At 42.6% G+C, this 26,953-nt stretch overlaps 1 protein-coding gene across 2 annotated transcripts in view; it reads left to right on the forward strand.

Moving 5' to 3' along the window:
* Positions 1 to 1,851: 1,851 nt before the first annotated feature.
* LOC102237581 (glutamate receptor ionotropic, NMDA 2C-like) overlaps positions 1,852 to 26,953 on the forward strand; it is a 61,990-nt gene continuing 36,888 nt past the window's right edge. For both annotated transcript variants that reach the window (XM_023341426.1, XM_014471607.2), the window contains exons 1-3: positions 1,852 to 3,066; positions 14,177 to 14,531; positions 18,007 to 18,105. In XM_023341426.1, coding sequence (XP_023197194.1) covers positions 14,193 to 14,531; positions 18,007 to 18,105 — 438 coding nt within the window. In that variant the 5' untranslated portion in view covers positions 1,852 to 3,066; positions 14,177 to 14,192. The remainder of the gene's footprint in view (positions 3,067 to 14,176; positions 14,532 to 18,006; positions 18,106 to 26,953) is intronic.

Below are 26,953 nucleotides of genomic sequence, written 5' to 3' on the forward strand. Positions count from 1 at the left end.
CTGTTCTCCTGGCAGGGATGGCTCCATCATCGAAACGCATTGCAGCTGTGAAGCTGTAAAACAGCGTTATTTAGATTGTAGTTTTCAGTGTAGATGGCGCATGAGAAAAGAGAACTTTATTCTCTTTTTCTCAACACAGTAATCTTTACAGCTGTAGAGTCGTCTACATAGAACTCAACAGACTGTAGCTATCGCTACAGCTGCTTGGGACACTAGAAAATATTGAAAACAGCCTGATTTAAAGATTCGCCGAGGGATTATTTTTAATCCTATTTAACCAGTTAATAACACACATTTAATGCCCCCAAATAACTCCACAGGCCCTGATTGGGAGGCAGCTGCACTGAGTAGACGGAGTGGGTGGACAGGAGGTAGATGCGAGTTCCAGATTGGCTCCTACGGGTCTAACATAATGGGAGCTTCTGGTGTCATACAGGGCTTACCCCCATGAGCTAGCAATAAAATTAACCATGATTTTGAAATTAAAGAAATACATAAACCTTGTTTTGATGGCACAGATAATGATGGCACATATTATCATTGTTAAATGCAGATTTAGCATTTAACAATGCTAAATCTGCGTCCAATAGATCTTGATCTATTACCGGCTCTGCGGGTTTAATAACCCCCTTAGAGGTTTCATGGTATGTAAACATTTCAGCATTTTGCTTTGTTCTGGGATTTCTTTGCGCTTTATTCTCTATTGTTACAATAGAGAACAATAGGTGTCATACAGGGTAGACCAACGGGTAGAGGTGGTGCTCTTCATGTCACGCAGCAATGAGGAATACTTGCAGAAACACCTCATTGCTGAAACAACAGCTGCAAATCACAGTCAAATCAGATTTGCCCATCCTTCTCTGGCAAATAACTCTAGTGAAGTCAGAGTGGATGAAAAGCATCCGTGAACATAAGTTTTCAGTTCCTGCTACAGATTCTCAACTGAAACTGGATTGTAGTTTGGACTTTGACTGGATCATTCTAGTACATGAACATTCCTGGATCCAAACCATTTCCCTGTAGTATTGCCGGTGTGTTTAGGGTTGTTGTACTGCTGAATGTGACGCTCTTAGCAGGTTTCCTTCCAAGGTTGCTCTCTATTTATCCCCATCCTTTTTCTCAACAATCGGACCAGTTTTGTTATTAATATTTCTATTAATAACGACGTATACATAAGCTCAAGCTTTAATCAGAAAACTTTCCCAGGCTTGCAGTGCTCAAATTTAAAACCTATTTAGTTTTTGTGAGATTCTCTGCAATGCAAAGCTTGAGTCAGCCTAAATATACGCTTTAAAATCCCCACTTGAGGAACCTTACGAAAGTGTTCTGAAGAGCTGACAGCTGGGCCATGAGATAATTAAGCTTTAGATTCATAGCAATTGTGTATTACCGCTTTAAAGGACATATTCCAGCTCATTGTGATATTCGCGTTAGCAGTTTGTCTAAAAGCTTATGACGTGTGAGAGAATCTGTTGGTTTACTGACTTTGCTAAACTGCATACTCACTGACGTACAATAAACAGAGCGTCCGGGGTGCCTGACTGTGAAAACAAAACTGCTTGTCAGATTTGTGTTTGACCTGTTGATGCTGGGAGAAAATTGTAAAAGCATATAGATGTAAGTGAACAGCACAGAGTGGTGATTGGAGGGAGGGGAAAAAAAGGAAGCAGAGATTGAAAAGATGAAGGTGAGTAACGGAGGAAACTAGAGCAAATGTGGGCCGGTAGAGGAGGAAGAGGAGGAGTTGATCTGAAGTGAAGGAGAGGGAGGAGAGAGGGGAAAAGGGAGGCAGGCTTAAATCCTCGCACCATCATTACCAAGGCGCACATGCAGCCCCTCCTGTGATGGAGTGAGAGGGGATGGAGAGAGATGCAGGGAGAAAAGATGGAGTTGCAGAGGGAAAGGAAAGCAGGATTACTGGTGTGACAGCACAGGCAGATGAGCGTCAGCGCAGCGGAGAGGGAGAAACTCTGCTGAAGGAAAAAAAAGAAGAAAAAACAAATCAGTGCAACAGGATGAGGACCTGCTAGTGCACAGCCTGCACGACCCCACAGACCTGCCATCTGTCCTGCTTTTTTCTCTCTGTTCCTGACGCTTCCAGCATCCTATAACATCTGGATCACCTCACATCCATATGGGAAGGAGGGCAGGAAGGGAGGAACAAACCTCAATTTGATCCCTTTCTTTTTGCTGCTAACGCAGGACCTGAGGAGGAGCATCAGCAACTGGGGGCCTGAAAAGTGAAGCAAAGGAGGAGGAAAACTTTCTTCAAACATGTTTAGGTTTGGACAGGACCTTTCCCCATGCGTGTGGGAAATTCTCCAACTTCCTATGGATTTTTTTTCTCTCTCTCTGAGGAGGGAGAGGTAGAAGAAGAAGGAGGAGGCTCCACCGTCAGCAGTGCTGGAGTGTTACAGAGGTTTGTGCTCCTGTCATTGAGGAAACATTTTATCACTCTCCCTCCCTCTCTGCCTCTTTCACTCCTCCTCTCATCCGAGCAGCGGGGAGCCTGACGGATACAGACGGAAAACCAAACACAGCTGCTTCACACACACACACACACACGCACACACCCATACACGCCCACACGCCGGCTGCTGTGCCAGGGCTCCCACACCTCCCTTTCCTTCTTTCACCCTCCGTCACTTTCCTCTCCAGTCCCGTTTTGATGCCCTGTCTTCACCTCCACGACCACTTGTGAATGTGATGCACGCAGGAAAGCAGACGGGGAGCGGAGCGCCCAGACAGTTTCTTTTTTGGGGGAAAAAAAGACACACACCTACACTTGCCATCACGTTGTGAAGTCCTTCAGGAGAGTGTGTGGATATCAAAGGCTGCTTTGCACACCCCTACACACGCACACACACGCGGAGGGACTGATGAACTCACACTCTCCTGCTCTCGCTGAAAGACGTGGTCTAAATGTGGACTCCTACAGGTGCTGAGAGGGGAGAGAGGGGCAGGTGAGGAGCAGGTGAAGGCAAAAGGAGACGCTTTGAGGAAAGAAAAAGAGAGAATAATAATGGAGCATCTGGAGTTTAAGTTGGATGAGAGCAGAAAACAGAGGTAAGTGCATAAAACAGCCATTCTGTCACTATCAGAGGCCTATATCCTTTACATCTAACAAGTATGAATGGATATAAATCAATGCATACAGGCAGAGTAGGGAGCTCAGGGGCGTTCTGAGAGCCTAGTGTGAGTAGTCACACTTTCAGTTTTTGTAAGTGACGAGTTTCCTCGGGAGAAAGTGTGCATCTGTTGCTGACAGAAACGGAGCAACGGTTTTGTTAGTGGAAGACTGAGATCCTGTGTGAGACTGAAGATATTTGCATTTCCCTCTCAGGGGTTTGATTCTTACTTGGCGTCTGAGTTCAACCTGTTTTAGTTGTGCTGTTGATTTGCCCTATAATCATCAGCAGCTGTCTGCTCCAGTTTTACTACTGAACACTGAGCTGCAGCGTCACTGCTACGCAGACCTGTGGGTCCTGAGCAGGAGCTTTGGGCCCCTTCACTAAGGCTCAGAAGGGGGTCACACAAAATTTATTAGAGTATTTCATCATTTAAAAGAGCAATTCTCATTTTCATTTTCATTTTCATTTTGTATTGATGTATTTTCTACCTCAAGCTGCTGTATTTCACGTGAATGCTTTTCACATTTGAGTTACACATAATTATGATAATAATTTCACTAGAGCCCATAATATTAATAAAAATAATATGCTTACATGATATACTACATATAGTAATGGATCAAAACTGGGCTTGGGTAGATTTTAGATGAGAGTAGGATGACCTTGAATGAAAAAGTTAGTCAAAAAGAATAATGCTAAACATGATAAAAGCGTTTATATTTAAGACAATTTCTCCAATAGCTGCAAAAATAACATATTAATATTTTATTCTATTAATGTAGGCATGTTCATATATTTGTGCTTTTATACATTGTTAAGCAAAAATAGTGAGCTAAACACTCATTTCATCAAATAGCAGTTTTTATATTAGCTATACACAGAATATTACATACACGAGGTTTACAACTTTAGCTAGTTCATTCATCGGGTTTTGTGCTCTGCTAGCTAGCCTGCAATCAGCTGCTTAACAGAAATGTCGTTTCTAGATTTTAAACAGTGGTAGTTTAACAAAAACAAAAAATTTACTAGCTACTAGTTTTCAAAATATTTCCGAGTGGCCAAAATTGAAAATATTTGAGGGAATATACAAGAACTTTGAACATCTTACTTCAAATGCAGGAAAGAGAAAGAAGATTTTATGTGACACCAATCAAAGCTGCATATTAAACATTTGCTTGTAGAATTTGTAGCCTTTACATTCAGCACTGTTTGTTCTCACACCTCTAAATACAATACAGCAAACCCAACTACTTTTAGAAATAATTCTTAAAAACAGTTCAAATCTCAGCTTTAGTCCAAGTGTTATGTGTTAGTGAACATTAGAGAAAAAAATCAGCATCATGAAGACAGAGGAACACAGTAGAGTGATTGGAGAAAACGTCTCGGAGAAGTTTAAAACAGAGCTATGATGTAAAACAACGCCTCAATCTTTGAACATCTCAATCCTTCATCTGATGGTAACTCTGTGACAGAATTATTTATAAGCAGAAAAGCTATTAATCATAAACTCCAAAAACTGACCTCTGTGGAAGACTGGCAAGAAAGTCCCTGATGAACCTGAGAAATTGTTTTCAGTTTACGGTGAGCAGTGAAACATTTGTAAAATTAGACCTATTCGGACATTTTTGGCCAGCGATGCAGACTAACACTCCACATCACTGTGAACACAACATTTTCAAAGTGAAACGTGAAAGAGGCAGCTTCATACAGTGGGAATACATTTCTTTAGCATAGACAAGAAAGTTGGTCAGCATTGATAGGAAGATGGATGGAACTAAATACAAGGGCCAATTGTAGAGGAAAAGCTGCTGAAGGCTGTATAAGACTATAGTGGAAGTTCACCTTTCAGGATGAGCCTTACAGCAGGAGCTGAGAATGGCCTAGTCAAAGTCTAAACCTAATTTTTCTTCAGTATGACTTCGCACCCAGGAATATAAGAAGGGCAGGTCCAGGCCTGGTGGGACAAAATCTATTCTACCCGATCTTGAGCTTCTTTACAAATCATAAAGCAGTTGTGTTTCAAGAAGAGACAAAGTTCCAAGACTTACAGCTGAAACAGCTTCAACACTTTGACTGAAGGAGTCTAACACAAATTCACACCGCACTTTTTCAGATGTTTCTTTTTTTTTTTTTTTAGCTGAATGTGTTATGGTGTCATGCATGTGTCATCATTTTAGTGTACATAAGCTATAACCTGTCAAAATTAGAAGAGTCTTAAGGGATATGGAAAGAATGTAAAACTATACAAGAATCCATGTTTACGTTATCTGTTCAGTTCTGTGCTATTTTGTTTTTGTCATAATCAGTCTTTTCCATTGTTGTTATTGAAGTTGGGAATATATTAACAGTGCTGGATGTAATAGATATTTGTCGTAAGTTACTTAAAAGGATGATACCTGGGACTATTTCTGCACAAAAATAACAAAAAAAGTTGCATCGGCGCAGTAACAAACAGGAAAAATGCAAAATGAGAAACAAGTGTCTGACCTTCACTCAAATCTCTGGGTCCCCTCTTATTGGATAGATGTAAAGTAAACAAAGGTGCATTGAGAGCATTTCCCCCCTGATATGTTGAGAGGAAATTAATTTCTGTCTCTGATTTTCACAATTCATATACCCACCATAATTATTAAGAATATCAAAAGATGAAAAGAATAAAGAAAGGATTTCAGTTACACTTGAATTAATGGGACTGTGAAGCACATCAATCACTTCTCACCCTTAAGTCGCCATCAGATCAGTTGAGTTAAGACTGTGTTTGACAGATAACACGCTATTACCCCTGGACCAGGAGCAGCAGCTCTGTCCTCATCAGTCAGCTCAACTGAGACACCATTTTCTTTCTTTTCTTTTTTGCACTTTCATCCAGCCACGTGAATGACTTGATGGAGACCAGCTGACGTACGGCTCTCACAACCTCCCGCTCACATACGTTTAACATCATTACTCAACCTTCCAAATATAAATTAAACTCTCAATATGAATAAATACATGTCACGCTCAACCCTGGAGTTTATTATGAAACATATCACATAACGTCTGCCACATGAATTTATCATAATTAGGATTTTAAGTGCTAACACTGAAACCCTGTCCGTCCAGGGGGGGTTTCTCCTCTTACACATGAAGATTTGACAGCTTTACAGGAAATCGTTGCGAGCCAGACGTTATCGTCTGGATGACTGACGTTGACAAGGTGAGAGGATTTCTAAATCGGCTTGGGCCTTCACCACTCAGATCTATAGCAATGAAAATCTCAGAGACTCCAGAAGTGTGGCTAAAACAGTCATTAAAAGGCTTACATGGTGTGTGGGTATATATAGTATATATATATATATATATATATATATATATATATATATATATATATATATATATATATATATATATATATATATATATATATATTTAGTAAGTGCACATACGTGTATATATGTATTGTAAGTGCAGAAGTACTTTTTTTAGATATCTCAAGGGGCTCACAATTTCTTCAGACTGTCACTTTGGAAATCTCAGAAAAAAAGCAGTAAGAAAATGAAACAAGTGACTTTGTTAAAAGAATTTGAATTTATTAGGGTTCTACAGCTGTAGATCTGGGATGTTAAAACAAAGTGCATTAAATTGGAAACCAGGGAATAAAGCATTCCCTTATGTTATGCTTACTCCTGAGTTTTGAGTCTGTCCCTTAAGTCAGAATTGCAAGGTAAAAAAAAATAAAAAATCTCAGACAAAAAAATAGAATACCTAGAGAAAACATTATGCCATCAAGAGTCCCTATCCACATAGCTTCCTGCTTTTCAAATCTTAAGACTAAACTTATATAAGTCTAAACTTAGAGCCATGACGGCTCTAAGTATAGTCTCATATTCCTGCCATGTAAGGCGTGTTAAGGGTGACCTAGTCCACTTGGAAGGATGTCAGGACCACTCAGATCTCAAATCAGTAGTATTCATCATGTTGGATAGTTTTGGCCGGATACTCCAGTGTTTTGGGTGTTCCCCAAGGAGAAAGAATAGTGCAGCCTGTTGAATGTGATGTGTAGTAAATTAGAAAGCGATCTTTGGCGCTGAACTAATGTTTCAATTCAATAGAATTTATGAGATTTCCCTTCGGACATCTGTATGTTTATGTGTGAGATCTGCTTTCTGTATAGTCAGTCTTGGCCTTGGTCAACATATCATTACTACTGGTACGGATTGGACATAACCCAGTAAATTAAGATCTTCTTCCTGGAGTTCAGCTCTTGCTTCGCTACAATAGACTTGTTTATCTTTAAAGCTAAAAAGCCATTTGGAAATAAGGTCAAAATGGAGTCAGTACTCCTCCTAATCAGAATTGAGCCAGCAGGAGGGACTATATCTGCCCTTTTGACATGGGGACACTTTAGGACCTCAAGAATGAGCTGGACAGTGTTGCTGTAAAAAAAAACATGCCTTGGTTTCCTCCTGGACGGAGAATGCAGGGCATTAAATATGATAACTGACTTCAGGAACAGAGAAAATGTGGAGAAAAATTGGTAGTTCAAAAAGAGGCTCAGTGTTAGAGTGGAATTGTCATATACAGAGGCTACAACATCGGGTTCAATTCCCAGCCCCAGGTCTTTTACTGCATGTTCTCATCTCTCTGTTTGCCCTTCTTCCTGTCAAGCTGCTGATAAATAAAAGTTAGTAGGGCCAAAAAACCTTTAAAAAAGTTTAACAAATTTAGTGCAATCGACCAGAGCTAATTACATCATAAACTGATAAGTCAGTGATTGACGGAGTGACTAACTTGTGAGACAGCTGTAACTTCTTGATAAAGACCAGTCAGAGGAATCTGTGGTTATGTTTGGAGAACACTATTATGTTGTATGAAATTGATCTTTTGTATCAATCTATTTTGGACTTTAAAACTCCTAATCATGAGGGATACATAGTTTATAGCGTGAGGAAGTTCAGTCACCTGACTAGATCAAAAATTGCACGGTATGACTTTGTATATAAGAAGGGCGGGTCCAGGCCTGGTGGGAAGTGCCAGGATACGTTCTAGAAAGACAGCCACAGAACAAATGCTCTCACTGGGAGTTCTTAGACCTCAAGTCTGCATAAATCATCTTCAGAGATTTCTGATGTTTCATGCAGCTGACAGTGCTGTGGCAGCAGCACGTTGACGGGAAGACGGCAGTGTGTTGCATTAGTCTAAGCCTACCAATTAATTCTCCCCAATTAATGTATTCAAATCAGAAGCAAGAAAAAAAAAAACAAGGTTCGAGGCAGACATGTACAGTAGATTATTCTCTGATGATGCTCATCCCTTTAGCTACATCTTCTCTGCTCATTTCAGGACGACTCCCATGAGTTTACACACTGATCATACCATTGACAATTTTTGATCTTTATGTTGATGTAAGACTGGTCAATATTTTAATCAGCGGAAGGACCAGTGAGAGCTTATGTTTACTGAAATAAGAAAAGAAAAGCCTGTTAAACCAAAAAGATATTAAGAAGTCTGCTGATTTTTCTTTTTTTTAACAGATTTTAGACTAATCTTGATTTCGCAGCTGTACAGATTGTATACATTATTCCATTTTATGGATGAGTCTCAATTTTTGTAATCTTGTTGATGCCAGTGCAGGTATAGATTTAGGATTATCCTGCATGATTAAGCTGCTTGAGCTCCATAAGAACAGGAAATATGACAGATGCAGTTTGCTGACACCACTGTAGATGCTGATAACTTCAAAACATGCGGAAATCAAACATCCATGAGGTTGGCAAATTGGTGTGTGTATAGGTGTTTCCCGCATGTTTCACATACTAGTCTCCTCTTTAAAATTGAAAACTTTCAAGCTGTGCAGTTTGTGTGGATTTCGTGTCTTGTAAGATGTTGTAACTGCAAGCAATCTGGAGCAAATTTCTACTTTCTACACTCGCATCCACACACAGTGCTTATCTGTGACCCCGTTATGTTGCACTATGCAATCAGATTACACAGCGAAATGAACACTTGACCTGATATCCAGTCAAATGATCCACCCAGTAAACACTTTTCTGCTTTCTCACCTCCCTTCTGTGTTTTTGCCAGAACATAAGCATCATTTGTTCCTTTTGATTTCATCAGCTGTACTTAAGAATCTGTGAATGATAGCCACTTTATGAACAAACAATTATATTCAAAATTAACTGTGGTGATTTTCATATTCGTGTCACTGAGTTGATGTAGTTCATTTATTTATTTATTTAATTTTCATCCAAATACAAGGTTATTTTTATACTTTTGTAACCAAAAAATGAGCAGTGGTTTAGTAGGATTGTGTATCTGTGGTTTGTGTCGGACATGATTCATGTCTCGATTCACTTTTTGTGTTTCATACACAGAAAAACCCCCAATAATATCCACTAATTTCAGGATGAAATGACAGTAATTTGATACTTCCCCAATGGTATGCTTAAGTCTTACTTTAAATAGATCTTGCTTGAGCAGGTATTTTGTTTTATTATCAGTATAATTAGTTGTATGCTTTAGTTATTACATTTTCTTTGGTTTGTCCTGTTGCATTTAAATGTTTCTTCTTTGGTATTTTGAATTAGACGACTTAGAGTCAGCACACAGCTTCAGTTATTACAACTAGAAACTAGAGATCAGGCCCGAAATCTGGGTGTAGTGATTAAAGTGTTGTGGCACTGGCCAAGGTTTAATAAGAAAAATGTAGGTTTTGTTTGTTCTATAAACTGTATTGTTAGGCTAAAAAGATAAGATCAAACTAAACTTTGTTTTAATATAGAAAGGGAGATCTGTAAAGTTGCATTTATTGCTGTAAGATAGATTCCCTTTTGCTTTCGGGTTGGCATAATTTGATTCATCTCCTCTTCAGGCAACGACTTAAAAACTAGTGCAGCTATTTGTATTAGTTTTGGCAGATCTTTACTAAAGAATATTCCATCCTGTCTAGTTTTAAGTCCATCTATGTGCAGCAAAGGCAGAGATGGTTTAAATCCTTTACTGTCTGTCCTTTTTTTTAACTCAACAGGGAGTTGATGTGGTTCATTCGTTCCCTTTCATTGGCCTGATTGGTTGATATTCGCTTATTACAGATGGTGGGAGACAGATGGTTCATCCAATCATTTAATGTCCTTGTCGTTTTGCAAACACTTTTCATGAACCTCTTCCCCACTGGTCTTTTATGACAAATCCTCTCACATGCCAGGTTAAGGATTTCCTACTGTAATCCCCCTGTCTTTACTGAATCAATGACACAAATCAAAAGATCAAAAAATGTTTTGCATGTTGCAATAGTCAAAACAAAAGTATGCTTTTCAGTTCATTTGCATTGCCTTGCTAAAGTATTCAAACAACCTAAAGGCCTAATTTAAATCTCCTAGTCCACTCTGCTCTCCATTCAACAGCAAATCCTGAGTACCGGTAACTTAATTTTCATCATCCCATCCAATCCGCTAGGGCTTGTTACTCTCTGTCGATGTCTACATACAGATCTTTGTGTGTATGATGTCTGTACTGTGTGCTGGTCATATTATTTGTGGAATGAGTAAAACAACAAAAGGTTTCTTTAAAAAAAAAATCAGGTGGAGGAAGTTTGCACACCGAGGCTGAAGGAACAATGCAAAAACTACATTGATGATTTGGTGAAAAATGACTTCATGCTTAGATTTTCTTTCTTCTCCTCTTTTCCTCTTCTGAGTTGACACTGACTAGTGCATTATTGTCCCCTAAAAGTTCTTGTGTAAACAGTACCTCTACATGGGGCACGGTTTTTCGGCTGAGCTAAAGTTGTGCGTTTGTGCTTATCTGTAAGATCTAAACAACTTGAGAGGCATGTGAAGGCCTTTAAGCCTTTTCATATTTTGCCACACTACAATGACAAATGTCAATGTGTGTTGGTTTTCACAGAAGAGTTAAATTTACACTGAGAATAAAATGCACACAACTCTGTTTACCAATTAAGTGACTTGTAAAGGAAACTGGCTCCATTATATTTTATTCATGAGCCCAAATGTCCATCACACATTTGAGGTTTTAAAAAGTTTAAACAATTTAAGATTTATATTTTTACTTCTACTTTATAATTATGCACTAGTTTTTATTATATGCCAGGTAAAGTCCTGATTAAACTTTGGATTGTATTGAGGCAAAGTGTGAAAAAGTTTAAAACATCAATTTGTAAACTTTGCTCAAATAAGGCAATCTTTGACCATTGACTTTCTGCTTACATCCGGCTGTTTCTGATAACAATGGATTGCTTCTAGGTTTCAAATTGTATCTTTCTTCATATGAACTCCAAAATCCCAGGAGCTGAAAACCTTATTAAGATGAATGATTGGTGTGCCAGGTTGGTGAAGAGAGTTAAAGGAGGTGGTGCACGTTTAACTCTGTGTTGCTTTGATTCAAAGCTGGGAGCTGTTGTTCATTAGCAGACAGTCTCTGATGGCCACCGACTCACTGTATATCCTATTCTACCTATTAAATATGCCCATGTACCTGAAGATCTCCCTTATTTCTTTCCATTCTTTGCTGTATGAAAGCCCTCGTGTTTTTACCAAAGGTTCAAAGGTTCTGCTCCAACAGGGGTCGATCTTCAAACAGCAAACGTTCTAATAAAAGGAGCCTAGTTCATATGCAGATTCTGAAGGTGTGAATTGTTAAGGAAATTAATATGGAAATGATGATTACAAAACTGACCAACTTCACCAAACAATCCTGTACTTTCAACAGATTTGTAAGAAAAACTACATGTATTATTTTTGGGTTTATCTTCTTGTTGCCATTTTTGTTTTCCTTTTGTCCTCTGGTTTTGGACCATATTATAAACGCTTTGTTATTCTAATAATTATATTTTAGTTTGTATGCCCAATTCTTTGTGTAACAAGTGTAAAATGTAAAACATTCTTGGTTAATGTCAAGTTGTCAGAACGAAGACATTTTGAATAATGTCAACTTTGTATTAAAAGTGTTACCGAATGACTCTTTATGACAACAGCCATAAATATTCATGAAGACTTATTCATGTTCATGACAGGTGTTATGTCATGTTTATGATTATGTCATGACAGTCTTATTCACAACCCTTCAAATAAAGTGTTAGCAAATTATCTAAAACAAGCACTATTTTTCTTTTGATATCACAGGAACTGTATAAAAAAAATCCAAACCCTAATCCTTCCCTACACCAACTAGAAAAAGTAGCAAAAATATCTACTTAAAAACACACCCACATACAGCACTATTTATGTCTCTTCAACGTTGATAAACAAGCAGGAATTAGGATGATGTTATTGTAGAGGCATAAAGTCTGCACTGGGATTATGTCAGAATGAATAGATGGGTCAAAATCCCGCATCCCAGATGCCTAACATTCGGCATCTGTGGCATCAAAGAATCGAGTCGTGTTGAACTGAACAGTGGCAGTTCCCTTACTAAGGTCAAGAAAGGCCTTGAAGGTCATCAAGATAAAGTGACAGTTGCTCAATAAATTATTTTCTACAGACGAAAATTGTACAAATGTTGTCAAAGGTTATCTGCCTACTTATATATGTCCAGTGGTTAATAGGGAAGTTGTACAGGTCTGAGGTCATCAATCAAACCAAAATAAAGGAACAGAAACTCAATCAAGAATGGACTTACTCACTCCTTCAGAAAGGAAATTTAGCATTAGTTATTTTTGTACTATGGGATTAACCCAGAGAAAACCCAATGCGTACATCAGGAAAACATGCAAGCGCCGAACAGAAAAGCTCTTCTTGCTGCCGCAAAAATGACAGTGCAGAAGAGCCTGCACTTGACAATTTTGTGATTATAGACTGTTGATAGCATAAATATAATTCATTAAACAGTCAGAGAATCAAAAGAAACAACAACATGCACGGGAAGAGCAAACCAGTTTACATATAAATCACATATGTGTACCATTTTCTTAACCCTAAACTTCTTTCTACCATCAAATCAGTTCAGACAAGAATTGCCTTTTAGTTTAGCCCTCTAAACTGTTAATACATAGTCAAAAATAACACATTAATACTGAATGTCTGCCAAAACCTTTAAATAGAAGTTGTTTGGGAAAAAGACAGAAAGAAAGCATTCACCTACTGCACATTGTTTGGTAATCCTACTGCCATAAAAATCAAAATAAATCCAGCCAGCCTATTTAGAATTTTGGTCGTACAAGAGTTAATCGTTTTATTGTGGCAAAATAACATGCTGTAACTGGACCCATTTCCTGTCAAAGATATTTAGAAACAACTTAATGAAAAACAATCCTTATAAGTGAGAGGTCAAATCTGGTGTGTTGTTGAACACGACACAACTGCTGAATCCGTTTGAAACAGAACAACCACAAATGTTGAACAACAAGCAGTTTTTGTAGTCCCTTGTGGAGCAGTAAAAAAACCGACTCAGATTGTAACTTTTATACATAACATTTTGATTTGACTGTTTTCGATACAATTGTGGGTGTAATCTCAGTTTGCATTTCTGTTTTAATTCATTTCAGCTTTTTTTATTTGAGGTTGTTTCAAAATTGATTAAAGTTGTTTAACACAGTCAGACATTGTCCAATGAGGCTCTGAATGCACTTGTTTGAGTCATGTTGTCACTTTGAGTGCTTCTGATGGCAGACTGATGAAATCGCACCATGTGGAGAGATTCTGTCTGAAGTATCGTAATATAATGTAATCTCAGTGATGAGGATTGAGAACCTGTGCAATAATTCTGGCATCCTGTCTTTATGTGTGTAGGCGTGTGTAGGTGTGTGCGCGCGCTGAATCAGAGATGTGTAGAGATGAAGAGGTGATTACAGTCATGACACTGGGGGTTGGATTATGGAGGATTACATGCACACTGACTCTGACACACATACATGTGCAGATTTCATGATGACACAAGAGTCTAAATTCAAGGCTAATACTGTCATACAAATGGTCAAACAGAGGAGAGAAATATGGGTTGGATGTATAGGGATGGATTAGGATTCATGTCAGAAATGTAACGCAGCTTGAATGTGTGACCGTTGCTCTTTTTGCTTCCCCCCCTCTTCCTCTTCCTCTCCTTTCCAGGCAGTAGGCTGCCAACATGGCCATACCCAGGAGACCTCCTCCTCCTCACTCTCCTTGGCCTCCAGTGTTCCTGCTTGTCCTGCTCTTGCCCCCACTGCAGGCTCGGCCACTGCTTGTCCACTCGTCCATTAACGTGGCGGTAGTGTTCAGTGGCTCCAGCTATCAGAGCGAGGTCAGGGGTCGCCTTAGCGGGGAGAACTTCGTCGATCTGCCAGTGGTAGTTAGCCCTGTGACCGTGCTCGTCAACGACACCAACCCCCGGGACCTGCTAACACATCTCTGCGACACGATGGCAACGGAGAAGCTGCATGGGGTGGTGTTTGAGGATGATGTGGGCTCAGGTGCAGATGCTCAGGTAAAAGCCTTTTTTTTCTATTGTATCTAACTTTATCATAGAGTTGGTAAATCAATCAATTAATCGACACAATTTAAATAAGGTATACCACACACAATAGCCAAGCAACACAAATCTACATCGGGAACCTGCCAGTGGCTGCCAGAATGCTAACACACACCCATGACCCACTCTTACACATCAACAACCACGAGACTGCAATCACATTGGACCTAAAGCCTATACTTTGTCAAAGCCCCTTAGTAAGCCGTGAACCCAGAGTCAACTAAGAAAACCCTTGGGATAACTCCTGAACTCCAGTCACTACCTCAACAAGAAAAGTGGTGAAGGTTCCCTCCAACACTAGCTAGAGGAAACTTTGTAGAGCAAAAGAAGTGATTAGCAAGTCTAAAACATGGATAAACTCAGCAATTATACTCAAAAGACAAAACCCACAGATTTAAATAAAAAATAAAAAAAGCAGTTTTCTAACTCAAATGTTAAGCACAGATTTTTTATATGAAGATCATAAGAAATTCTTGCCATTGCCATGAGACCAACAGCTTTCTTTTTCTTGAGACAACCAGATTATTTATGGTGTGGACCACAGATGTCTCAAAATTGGGACAAGTGGAACAACTTCTTTCTTTAAGAGAAGGAAGTACAAATTTATTGCTTTGCAACCCCATTTTTTCAGTCAAATAAATCTGATCACTTCCTGCAGACAAACTCATTTGTGATCAATGTAAATTCTCGATGTACTTTTGTAAAAAAAGAAAGATAAAATCTACTTTTAACAATTAATGAAAGGCTAATGTATGTGTCATGGCTACTCTTGCATCATAATTAGCTGAAGAAAATGAATGTCACTAAAAATAAAAAGCACTTGTGGCGAGGTTTGTAGTTTCAAAAACAGTTTAACTTTACTTATAAAAAATAACAGAAATATTCTCTGGGTTGATGTCAAACAAATTCCCCATATAAATGTTATTTTTGTGGTAGAAACACTCATCCAATGCAAACAATCAGACCAACCACAACCCACAACTACAGCAAAGCACTTATAGGAAGCTATTTTCTCTGGTCATGATGTAATTAAGGATCTATGGAGGTCAATTTGAGGTCTGAAGCATTTCAGAGGAAAATGCTTATAGGATTCCTAGAAATGCCAATCAAAGCCTCCATTTAACTCAATTCACGAAGATTTAGTTCCCTTAAATGGTGACGTACTGCTGGAAAAAAAAAAAAGTTGTGTTTTGTTGAGTCAGACGTAAAAAGACTGAGGTGTGATCGACACAAATTCAGCCTCAGTTTGCAAACTTTAAAAAAGTACATAGAAGTTGAATCCATACATGTAGATCCTGGGAGTTACGCTGATCTCCCTGCTAGGGAAATATATTTGAGTAGCTCTGTGCATAAAGGAAGAAGAACACAGCAAAAAAAAAAAAAATTATTGATCCTTTATTCATCTTGTTATCCACAAAACTAGGTTCACAAAATAGAAAGATAGACCAAAATCTCTCTAAAAACAAGCTAACTGACAATTAGATGGCATAAAAGTGTAAAAGATACAACATATCTTAAAGAGGATATCACAATGAACTGATGCCATATGGCTCTATTCTCAGGACTGGCTCAATATAGTACCTTGTAAAAGTATTCTTTTAAGGGTAATAACCCTTAAAGAATGAACTGATTTCTACTTAATCTTGTTCAGTTCTTGTACCTTTATAACAAACTGTGAAGGACACTGGAGACTCTTCAACTTAGCAAACTTTCACATTAACGGTGTGGCCAGAGTCCAAAACAAAACAAAAAAACCACACACCTCCAAGTCCTTCCCATTTTTATGCTTTTAATATTTTAAAGGGCTGGTATGACAACTGTTACCAACACATGTTATCATATGATAACACATTCAGAAATAACCTCAAATCCATAGATTAAAAATGCTCTTTAATTTGACATAATGCAAGCGATAATTCAAACTAATACTAGCTATCTCAGCAATTCATCTTATTGTCATTTTTTTAAATGAGTACTGGAGGACATAAGCACTTAATGGAGCATTAAGAGAAGAAAAATCACCATGGCCCAGTTTTGGAACCAGTAAAGAACTTGAGGGCACCCACATGCCTTCCCAAAGTGTGTACCTCACATGCTTGGCAGTGGCAAAATGCAATCACCTAGCCTCATGCAAACCCAAAAGTACAACCTCCATTCAAGCATTTGATTAAATTCTTTGAAGGCAACCTTCTGCTGGCAGAAGTTATTTAACATTTACTTACAGTGGGCCATGAGTAGACCATAGGGAGATGGGTAGGTTACTGAAATACAGTATACATTAAATGGTTGATGGATTACAGTTAGGGTTTAGGTTATGATGGGTTGGACTTCACAATCAGTACAAAACGATGCCTGGCAGACTCCTACTTGTAGCATGCCTGGACATCATGGAAAAGCTGGGCACAAAACAGCCAAAACTACAAATGTGTAAAATGGTGAAACTATCTACAAAGCATCATCAAGTCTATTTCATTTGTTAGTGAGTGTATAATTTCACAACTTGCTCTTCTTGATGATGATTTTGAGACATCCACCAATTTTCTATTGCAGAGTTGTTTCACCTAGGCAATAGGAAATTTAACATCAGAATCACCCAGTTTGATGCAAGCTCAAAAATGTGACGTCCATCAAACTTTATGAAGTATCGGTAATGTTGTCTTAGGCATATTTGTCCCTACCCTGATTTATCACCCCATTTTGCTCAATTCTATGCTTTGTCCAAGCAAACTGTCCCATGGCAGATGGCACCTTTGGTTGTTTTGTACCCAACTTGTTTACATAGGAGACAACCTAAACCGCAAAGATATAAAATGGAGAAATGGGAAAAATGACCAGCACCCACCTACAAGGCATAAGAACCAAATTCCAGTTTGTTTCTTTTGGTTGTGAGTGTATGATTGGATTCCTGACTGTCAGTCGATTTAGCTAATCACAAATGTTCTTAGTCTGCTCTCCAGGAGTCAATGAGCAGGAGCAGTTTACCAGTTCATTTCAGGATACCACAGAGACACAACCGTTGTCATGCCTAGAGTCAGTTCACAGTAATCTTTTTGCACTGTGGGAGGAAATCAAGTTATCTTGAGAACATGGAAACTCCACACAGAAAATCCCAGTCAGGTGTAGACCCCAAATCCCACTAGCTTCAAGGCAACAATGGAACAACTGTGCAGCTCTACAGTAGTTTTAACCATTTCGCAAAAGATTAAAAGTCTCCCATGAAGAAGTATTATGGCTCATTTTCTACATGTTGATGCCACCTTTACTTTTTACGATTCCTGGGCTCCATGTGTGTTTCTTCATCCTACCTAAAATGATTTAAAATCTGCTTACGCTAGTTTCAAATATCTCTGGATTATTTTTTTTTTACTTTAAAAAATGTTTCAGTTTCTCTTTCAGCAGTCTTAAAGCTGATTTCCATCTGTTTCCTCAGGTAGCAGAAGTGGCACAAATCTTGGACTTCCTCTCCACACAGACAGCTCTGCCAATTGTGGGCATCAGTGGTGGCTCTGCAGTTGTTATTCCATACAAGGTACAGTCAATACACCGACATGACGTCTGTGAATGATATAGATATTCAAGCTGACGAATTGTCTCCACTGCTGATCTTGTTTTAAAAGAGCATGCAAAAATTACGAATATATATGGCGTGTTTGTGTTTTGGTGTAATATGTGAACATGTCAGAAGCTGTGCTTGCTCTTCACAGACTCCTGTCTTAGAATCTCTTTGCATTGACATTGTTCACTTTAGAACAACTTATGTAGGTCAGAGCGGTGAAAACTACTTTGGCAAGAAACTTGCTGCATGCAAATATTTGGATATGAGCAATACAGACGTGTGAAAGATCATCCTTCGACCCTTGTTTACTCGTTTAATCCCTGCCTGGGAAGAAATCTGAGTTGCTGGCAACAAAACTTTGCATAGATAGACGACTTTAAGAGGCAATCTTGCCTTCAATCAATCATCCCGATGTACAAGAAGAGCGGCAGGTTTTTTTCTGCTTAGATGTAGCTTGTATCTCCTTGATGAATAGAGAGGCAAAGTCATGAGCTGTGTAGTTATTGTAAAGAAAAGATTGATGGCACCAGATGGAGTTTTAATCTCTGTTTTGTCTCTACTTTGAATCAGGAAAATGGATTCACCCCTTCTTCTCCCACTTTCCGCTCATCTGCCCTTTTTCCTTAGTTGCTTGAACTGCCACTTTTGAGCACCTCGTATTTATAGAACCAACTCTCACATAGTGAAGCACATGCAAATAAACCCTGTCACACATGAGAAGACACACACACACACACACACACACACCTACAAGTGCACGCAGAGAGGCAAGGCGAAGTATTTTTTCTCACACCTATCCACCAGCGAGGGTTCCACACTGAGCTGAAGTGTAGCTGTGCGCCTGTAAATAATGGATTCCACATTTTTTTAAACTGTGTTGTAGTCACCAGTTTCCTGTTAATCAAAAGTTATCCACAGATGTCAAGTTATATATGGGTATTAAACAGGAGGCAATAGAGCCGCAGGGGGCTGATTGATTTACTGTATCCTGATGGCAAAGAATACAGAAGTGAGTGAGTTAGAGGCTGAGAGAGGAGAAAGATGCTCCGGTGAAGCTTGGCTGACAGCTGCCTGCAGGCAGCGTTTTACTGTCTCACTGATAAGTCTCCCTCCTCTCTTTTGTGAGGGAAACAATCGTCCTCATTCTCACACTTCTTTTATGCTTTCCATTTCAGTTCACCTCCCCTCTTAATTTGTGTCATTTGAATTTGTAGATCCTTTATTCTTCCAAAAAGTCTTTGACAAATTATTTAAGTAAGTTTATCTTTATGCAGTTGCTAAACTCTGTAATGCATGCTCCAGAAATATGCCAGAGGCCAACACTCCTCTGTGATCCCTTGAAAATCAGGAATTGTAAAACATTTGCTTATGAGGAGTCTACGGTCTCTCTGTTCATTCAGTCTGCCATCTTTGGCTGCATCTTCTCTATGTCCAATGAAAAACAAAGTTTCAATAACTGTCATTACAGTTCTGTAATAAAAACAAACTAAAGACACACTTGGACTAAAGCAACTTGTAATACAACCTTTAACAGAAATGACTATTACTTGTCCATCGGAATCTTGCACTGTACAGGAATTTCAGCCCATTTATCTTTAAATGTCAAGTTGAGATCTGGACTTTGAAAAGGTGGTTGCAATTGCAACTCCTTGACTCATTTCTTTTATATTTAAGCTGTCATATATTTGTAGCTCTTTTTGCAATGATTGCCCATAATTTGACATTTGGCTTCAGAATACTTTGATATATGACTTCACAGTTGTCCAGTTAGTAGCAGTGTTGCTTTGCAGCAAGAAGGTCCTGAGTTTGATTCCCGGCCTCTTCCTGCAGGTTCTCCCTGTGCATTTTCATGACATCATGCCCAGGTCGAACTATTTTGACAGAGCTCTGTGCAAAGTATTATGTTATAGGTCAGAAGTTTGTTGCCGTGTTTAATGGACCTTACCAAGCTCCGCCCACAACCGACCCACGTGACCGCAAGTCTCACAAGCAAAGCCTCGCGGCGCGTTGTTTCTATGTAAACATGACTGATTAGTGCATCATTTCTACCGGATTTTCACAATATATCAGCTACTACAATGGACAGAGGAACTAACAAGTTCATGCATCCAAACATGGACTAGAACTTCAATGTTAAAATTTGTCTTCAACTAGTTCACTTCCACTATCCAGTTTTTGTCTGTGCAGGAAACATAAATGCTTTTGAGGAGTGTTTATTTGTGTGATTCTTCACTAAATAACTACCAAAATTGTCAAATGGCTAACATCTCCTGGTTGGAAATATCAGCATTGTTGCCCATGGGGGAGGCTGTTTGCAGAAAAGTGTGGCCCCCTCTCTGTTACCATATTGTAAAAGCAAAATAGAAGATGCAGGAAGGGAGGGAGAAGAGCGGCAGATAGCGGCGTGACATATACAGACGTAGGAGGTGTGTCCCTCAGGTGATCTGCACTGTCAGAATATAAATGACCAAGAAGCACATGACTGTGTGTTGACCGTTTGGCTTCGAATGAAGTATGTGGGACTGAGCATTAATTGGTATACTGATGTCACACCGTTGCAATCTGCCGTTGTGGCAACACTTCTCGGGTTCTAAATATTTTTATATAGTTTGTCACTCCTACATAATGTCTGCCATGATTTTATAACTATTATTTTGGGACTTGTTCAAGTCTAGATCATTTAATTATTCTCTCCAAGTGAGAACAGCAGCAAACAGACAAGCAGTTTATCCATGGCCCTGGCGATACTATTTTTCTTAAGATTTCACAGTGTTCAGTGACAGCTCTCTGTGTAGCACCTCACTCATACTTGTACACTCTCACCTATACTGTATTTTCCTTCCTTGAACGTTGGTTTGTTGTCATTAGGAAGAAAAAAGCTAATTAGCAGTGTCTGGCTCAATGGGGCAGGTGGATTGGATGAAGAAAGACTCGTGGATGAGCGCATGATTCTCTTAAGGGATAAAAGAGCTCAATGCTACTTAATTATCAATAGCCTGATGATGATGAATGCCTTTGATGATGGTTTAAAAAGAAGCGGCAGCCGCCCGGGCCGCCTGTTTATGGTTGCTGTCTCAATGATCTCTTTCTATTGCTAACAACAAGGAAGGAGGGAATGAGACAAAGATGAAAAGATTGAAGGGAGGAGAGGAAGTGTGTCCTTTGTCATCCGGTACATACATCAAGAAGGAGCGAGGAGGAGGAAATGAGAAAGCGTGAGGAATGGTTGAGAAAAAGGCATAAAGACTGTTCAATGGGCCCTGCGAGGGAAGAGGAAAAAACACGCACCTCTCGAAGGAGTTGGAAATCATAGCCTGGATAAGTTTTCTCTTTCAGTTTCTCTGCTCTTAGATGGCAGGCCTGGTAGTGTGTTGGATGACCTTTAGAGGGTGCTGCCTTTCTGGGAGTTATGGAGAAAACAAGAAGAAACCTAAGCATGTAAAACGAAAGTTACTACCGTAACTACGGTTCTATGAATCCCGGATGACCGCCAGAGGCGGTGCTTCAAGCACTGAATGATCATTCTTGCGCATGCGCAGGTCGAGTACTAATGACAACAAAGTCACCTGTGACCTGCCGGGGACCCACGTGACTCTATATAGTCACGTGGCACCCGGCAATCAATCCCTCAATCTTCTCGCGAAAGCAGAGATTCCGAGGGACCAAGCACTCTGGCGGTCATCCGGGATTCATAGAACCGTAGTTACGGTAGTAACTTTCGTTCTATTTCATCCCTACTGACCGCCAGAGGCGGTGCTTCAAGCACTGGATGACTCATATCAACAAGGTCACGAGGAATCAGCAACAAGGAACAGCGACTACACCACCCACCTAATGTGATGTAGAGGCATGCTGCTCCAAAATTCCTTGAAGCGGATGGGGCGCAGCCACATTCACCCTGTAGAACCGAGTAAAGGTACTAGGTGATTTCCAGGAGGCCGCACGGCATATAACATCCAATGGCACCCCAGTCATGGCAGCAAACGACGTCGACATGCCCCGTGTAGAGTGGCACTTCACTCCCGCCGGCAGTGGCCGGTCCTGCAAGGCATAAGCCTTGGAGATCAAATCCACAACCCAGTGTGCAAGTCGCTGCTTGGAAAGTGCCTGCCCTTTCCGTGAGCCAGCGTAGCAAACAAAAAGGCTATTAGTCTTTCGGAAGGATGCCGTGGCATCGATATACGTCTCAAGGGCACGAACAGGACACAGTGGTTCAGAGGGGCTCCCGGTGTCAAGCCGAGCAAGATGGAGCGGCTGGGTACTGCCAGCCGCCAGTGATACCTTAGGAATAAATGCAACGTCAGACCACAGTGTAACACCCGAGCCATCAGGATTCCACCGGCAGCAGGGCTCGGCTATCGAGAGAGCCTGTAATTCCCCCACACGTTTTGCAGAAACCATAGCTAAAAGGAACGCCGTCTTTAGTGAGAGCCATTTGAGGTCTGCCGATGCCAGGGGCTCAAATGGGAGGGACCGAAGAGCCTCAAGCACAAGAGAAAGGTCCCAGGCCGGTGCCACAGGGCGGTTGGGTGGGTGCAAACGCCGAGCACCCCTTAAAAACAGTACAACCTCTTTGTCTCGGCCCACAGAAAAACCATTCAGCCCAACATGCCAACAGGAAATGGCAGCCACATACACCTTTAAGGTAGATGGAGACCGTCCTTGATCCAGCAATGCCTGCAGGAAGGTCAGGATGTCCGAAACTGAACACTGCACCGGGTCCTGCCCCCTATCACGGCACCAGGTCGCAAAGACCGTCCACTTGTTAGCATAGACAGCTCGCGTGGACGGTGCCCATGCATTAGCCATCGTATGCCCTATGGACCCAGGGTATCTTGAGAAGGTGGACCCCGGCCCTGCAGGGGCCAAATCCAGAGCTGGAGCCGGTCCGGTTCGGGGTGCAAAATCTGACCCCCCACCTGGGAAAGAAGATCTCTCCTGGAGGGGAGACGCATTGGCGAGCCGGAGCTGAGCTCGCACAGTAGAGGAAACCAAGTCCTCGCTGGCCAGTAGGGGGCCACCAGCAGAACCCTGTGCCCCTCCTGACGCACCCTGAGGAGAGTCTGATAAAGGAGGCCGAATGGCGGAAAGGCATAAAGGAGGGCCCGGGGCCAGTCGTGTGCCAGGGCATCGCGGCCCAGAGGGCTGGTGTTGTCCAATGAGAACCAAAGGGGACAGTGAAATGCGTCCCTTGAGGCAAAGAGGTCCACGGCCGCCCTGCCAAAGACCGTCCAGATGCGCTCCACTACCTCTTGGTGAAGCTTCCACTCCCCTGGAAGCGGCTTCCGACGGGATAGAAAATCTGCTGGCACATTCTCCGGCCCTGGTATGTAGGCTGCTCTGAGGCTGGCTATGCATGGAGCTGCCCAGGTCAGAAGCCGTCGAGTCAAGCACAACAGTTTCCTTGACCTGGTTCCCCCCTGGTGGTTGATGTGAAAAACCACTGTGGTGTTGTCTGACCTCACCAGCACATGCTTCCCCTGCAAGCCTGGAAGAAAGCTCTGAAGAGCCAGAAAGACAGCCTGTAACTCTAGGACATTGATGTGTTCCCTGCTCAGCCGCCGGGACCATGTCCCCTGTGCCATTTGACCCCGCCAAGTCGCACCCCAGCCCGTGGAGGATGCATCCGTAAACACAACTTCCCGACGACACGGGAGGGAACCGAGCGGGACCCCTGTGGTCATAAACAACCTCACCCTCCATTGGGACAGAGACTGAAGACACTGAGGCCCCACCCGAAGTCTGCGGAGACGATGAGTGTACCGTGCGGGATCCAGATTCAAGCTGTTCAACCACATCTGGAGGGGCCGCAATGACAGCAGCCCCAAGGGCACTACGGCAGACGCAGCTGTGAGCATGCCCAAAAGTCGAAGATACCGCACAAGAGGCGGTGCCATGCCGCGCCCGAATTCCGGGAGCATGCTCAATATACTGTCCCCCCGCTGGGGTGACGGGCAAGCAGCCATTGAGATGGAATCCATGGCAATGCCCAGGAAGACAGTCTCCTGTGAGGGAGTCAGAGTGCTTTTCTCCATGTTCACCTGCAAGCCCAAGCATCCCACATGATGGAGCACTAACCGAGTATCCCGAACCGCCTGGTCCTGTGTCGCGGCACAAATGAGCCAGTCGTCCAGATATGGGAGGATCCTCAATCCTTGTGCCTGCAGAGGAGAGAGGGCCGCCGCAACACATCGGGTGAACACCCTGGGAGACAGTGAAAGTCCGAACGGGAGGACCCTGAACTGGAAATGCCTCCCCTGAAAAGCAAAACGAAGAAACCGCCAATGGGGCGGAGCGATTGGGATGTGAAAATAAGCATCCCTGAGATCTACGGAAGTGAACCAATCGCCTGGGGAAATCGCCTGCAACACTTCCTTGGTGGTCAGCATATGAAAGGGCATGACCTTCAAGTACACATTCAGGCCTCTGAGGTCCAAGACTGGACGCAGGCCCCCGGTCTTCTTCGGAACCAGAAAATACATAGAATAAAAGCCCCCTGGATCCAGCAGGGGGTCCACAGGCACTATAGCACCCTTGGCCAGCAAGGTGCAGATTTCTTGGTTCAGTGCCTGTGCCTTCACCGGGTCGCAGATCGCAGTCATCCTGACCCGGCCAGGGATAGGTGGCCGGCGGCGGAATTGAAGACGGTACCCCCGGGACAGGGTGGACAACACCCACAAGTCCGGGGTGTGGGCAGCCCAGAAGCTGAGCTGACCCGGGGAAAAATAACCGACCGCCGGCCCTAAGGCATCATCTGCGGGCCCCCCGGCCCTTCGAAGGCCCGGGAGGACGTCGGCCAGACTGCGCGGCTCGAAAGGGATGAAAGGACCTCGTCCCAGCTTGGTCTCGAGCCCTGTTTCTCCGATCTGGAGCAGGTCTCTGGACCGATCTCTGACCTGGTACCAGCCCCTGGGGCTCAGTGGAAGAAGGAGAAGGCCCTGAGGACCTCCGTGAAGGACCCGCAGCCGCCCAGGTGCTGACTGGCTGGCGATCACGTCTGTGAAGCCCTGCCAGCTGTTGCCTCGTTCTAGAAGCCTGAGCTGTACGGTCCAAGGCGTCCAGTGCCGCAGAACCAAAAAGTTCCCCCGGAACCACAGGCAGGGCCCGGAGGGTCCTCCTACAAGGCTCAGTAAGTGGTGACTGCGCCAACCAGACTTGGCGGCGAGCGTGAACCAGTGTGGATAGTGTGCGTCCAAGTTCCCTCGACATAAGAGCAAAGGCCTGCAGAGATGCATCAACCAGGCCTTGCGTGGCATGATCCAGTGGAACAGATTCCAAGGAGGAAGACAGGGCCAGCATAAGATGGGATAGAGAGTTCCCAATCCGGCCCATGCGGGCCCCAGAGTCATAGGCCTTGCAGAGAAGGTCATCGGTAATACGGCACTGAGGGCGCGGACAACGGGCATTGGACCGCAAAGCCTCATCAGGTGGGATAATAAGAGAGGCAATGCCCGGTTCCACCGCTGGCATCTGCCCCAAGCCAACCTTGGGGGCCTCCAGCATAGCTGCCAGGACCCTGCCATCCGTCGTCAGACGCGAAAGCGCCTTGGTGTCTGACCAGCAAGCATGGAGTTCCCGCACGTACTCCGCCGAGGGAGGAACCATAAAGGCAGTCTCTGACCTACTGCGCTTAAAGAAGGCGCTGGAAGCCGTAGGCTGGGCCTGAGGAACACTAATCTGTAAACGGGCAAGAGCCGTTCTAATAGCGGATGTCACAGATTCCGCCGTATCCTCCAGGGAGGCAATGGAGTCCGACCCAGAGGCCCCGGAGCCCAGCTCCGGCAGGTCCTCACAGAAATGGGTGCCAGAGGCCGCCACAGAAACAGCATCATCGGCGTTGACTGACATTTCATCCTGCTCGGAAGGGAGAGCCGGGCCGCGATCATCAGCAGTCTGAAAGGACTGGAGGAGGGCTTTCATTTGGGCCAGTTCAGTAGTGAGATGATCCACTCTCGTGGACAACCGCCCTGCATCGGTCCGTCTGGCTCGTTTTGTCGGTACCGAAGGTGCAGCCACAGTAGACCGTTTGCACATCGCTTTCCCCATCGGCAAATGAGTACGCGGCGCAGCGCCCGCCCAGTCGGTAGGCTGCTCCAGCGCAGCCAACCGATCCAGTCTGACTGACCGGGGCATGACGCAACAGTTGGGGCAAGCGTTATCTGACAGCGCCTCCCGGAGATGTTCCACACCGAGGCAGGAGGGACACAAGTCATGTCCGTCGTCGGGCTGAAGTGGAGCCAGACAGGACGAGCAGCATAAATTATCCAGCATCATACCGCTGAAAGGCGTGATTAGCCTGCCACCAACAGAAGTCAACACGAGCAGAAAACGCTACCGGCGACTCCGTTGCAGAAAACCCCCCGTAGAGGTTCCAAACTCAGCATGAGCAGAACGCCACTAGCAAATCGATAATCAACCAAAGATGAACTCAGCACGAGCAGAGACGCCACTGGTGAGTCAGATAAACAACAGCAAAGTAAAATGGACTCAGCCCGAGCAGAAAACGCTACTGGGGAGTGTAGATAAACAACTGTAGAAGAACTCAACGCGAGCAGAAACGCTACTGGTGAGTGTAGATAAACAACTGTAGAAGAACTCAACGCGAGCAGAAAACGCTACTGGGGAGTGTAGATAAACAACTGTAGAAGAACTCAACGCGAGCAGAAACGCTACTGGTGAGTGTAGATAAACAAACTGAAAACTCAGCGCGAGCAGAAACGCTACTGTGAGACAAAAGAGCCACAAAAGAGGCAAATCAAAGCGAACAGTAAACTACTGCTGAGAAAAGAACAAAAACTTACCAGTCACCGCGGATCTGGTA

The sequence above is a fragment of the Xiphophorus maculatus genome, chromosome 10, assembly GCF_002775205.1.
Source record: "Xiphophorus maculatus strain JP 163 A chromosome 10, X_maculatus-5.0-male, whole genome shotgun sequence".
Lineage (NCBI taxonomy): Eukaryota > Metazoa > Chordata > Actinopteri > Cyprinodontiformes > Poeciliidae > Xiphophorus > Xiphophorus maculatus.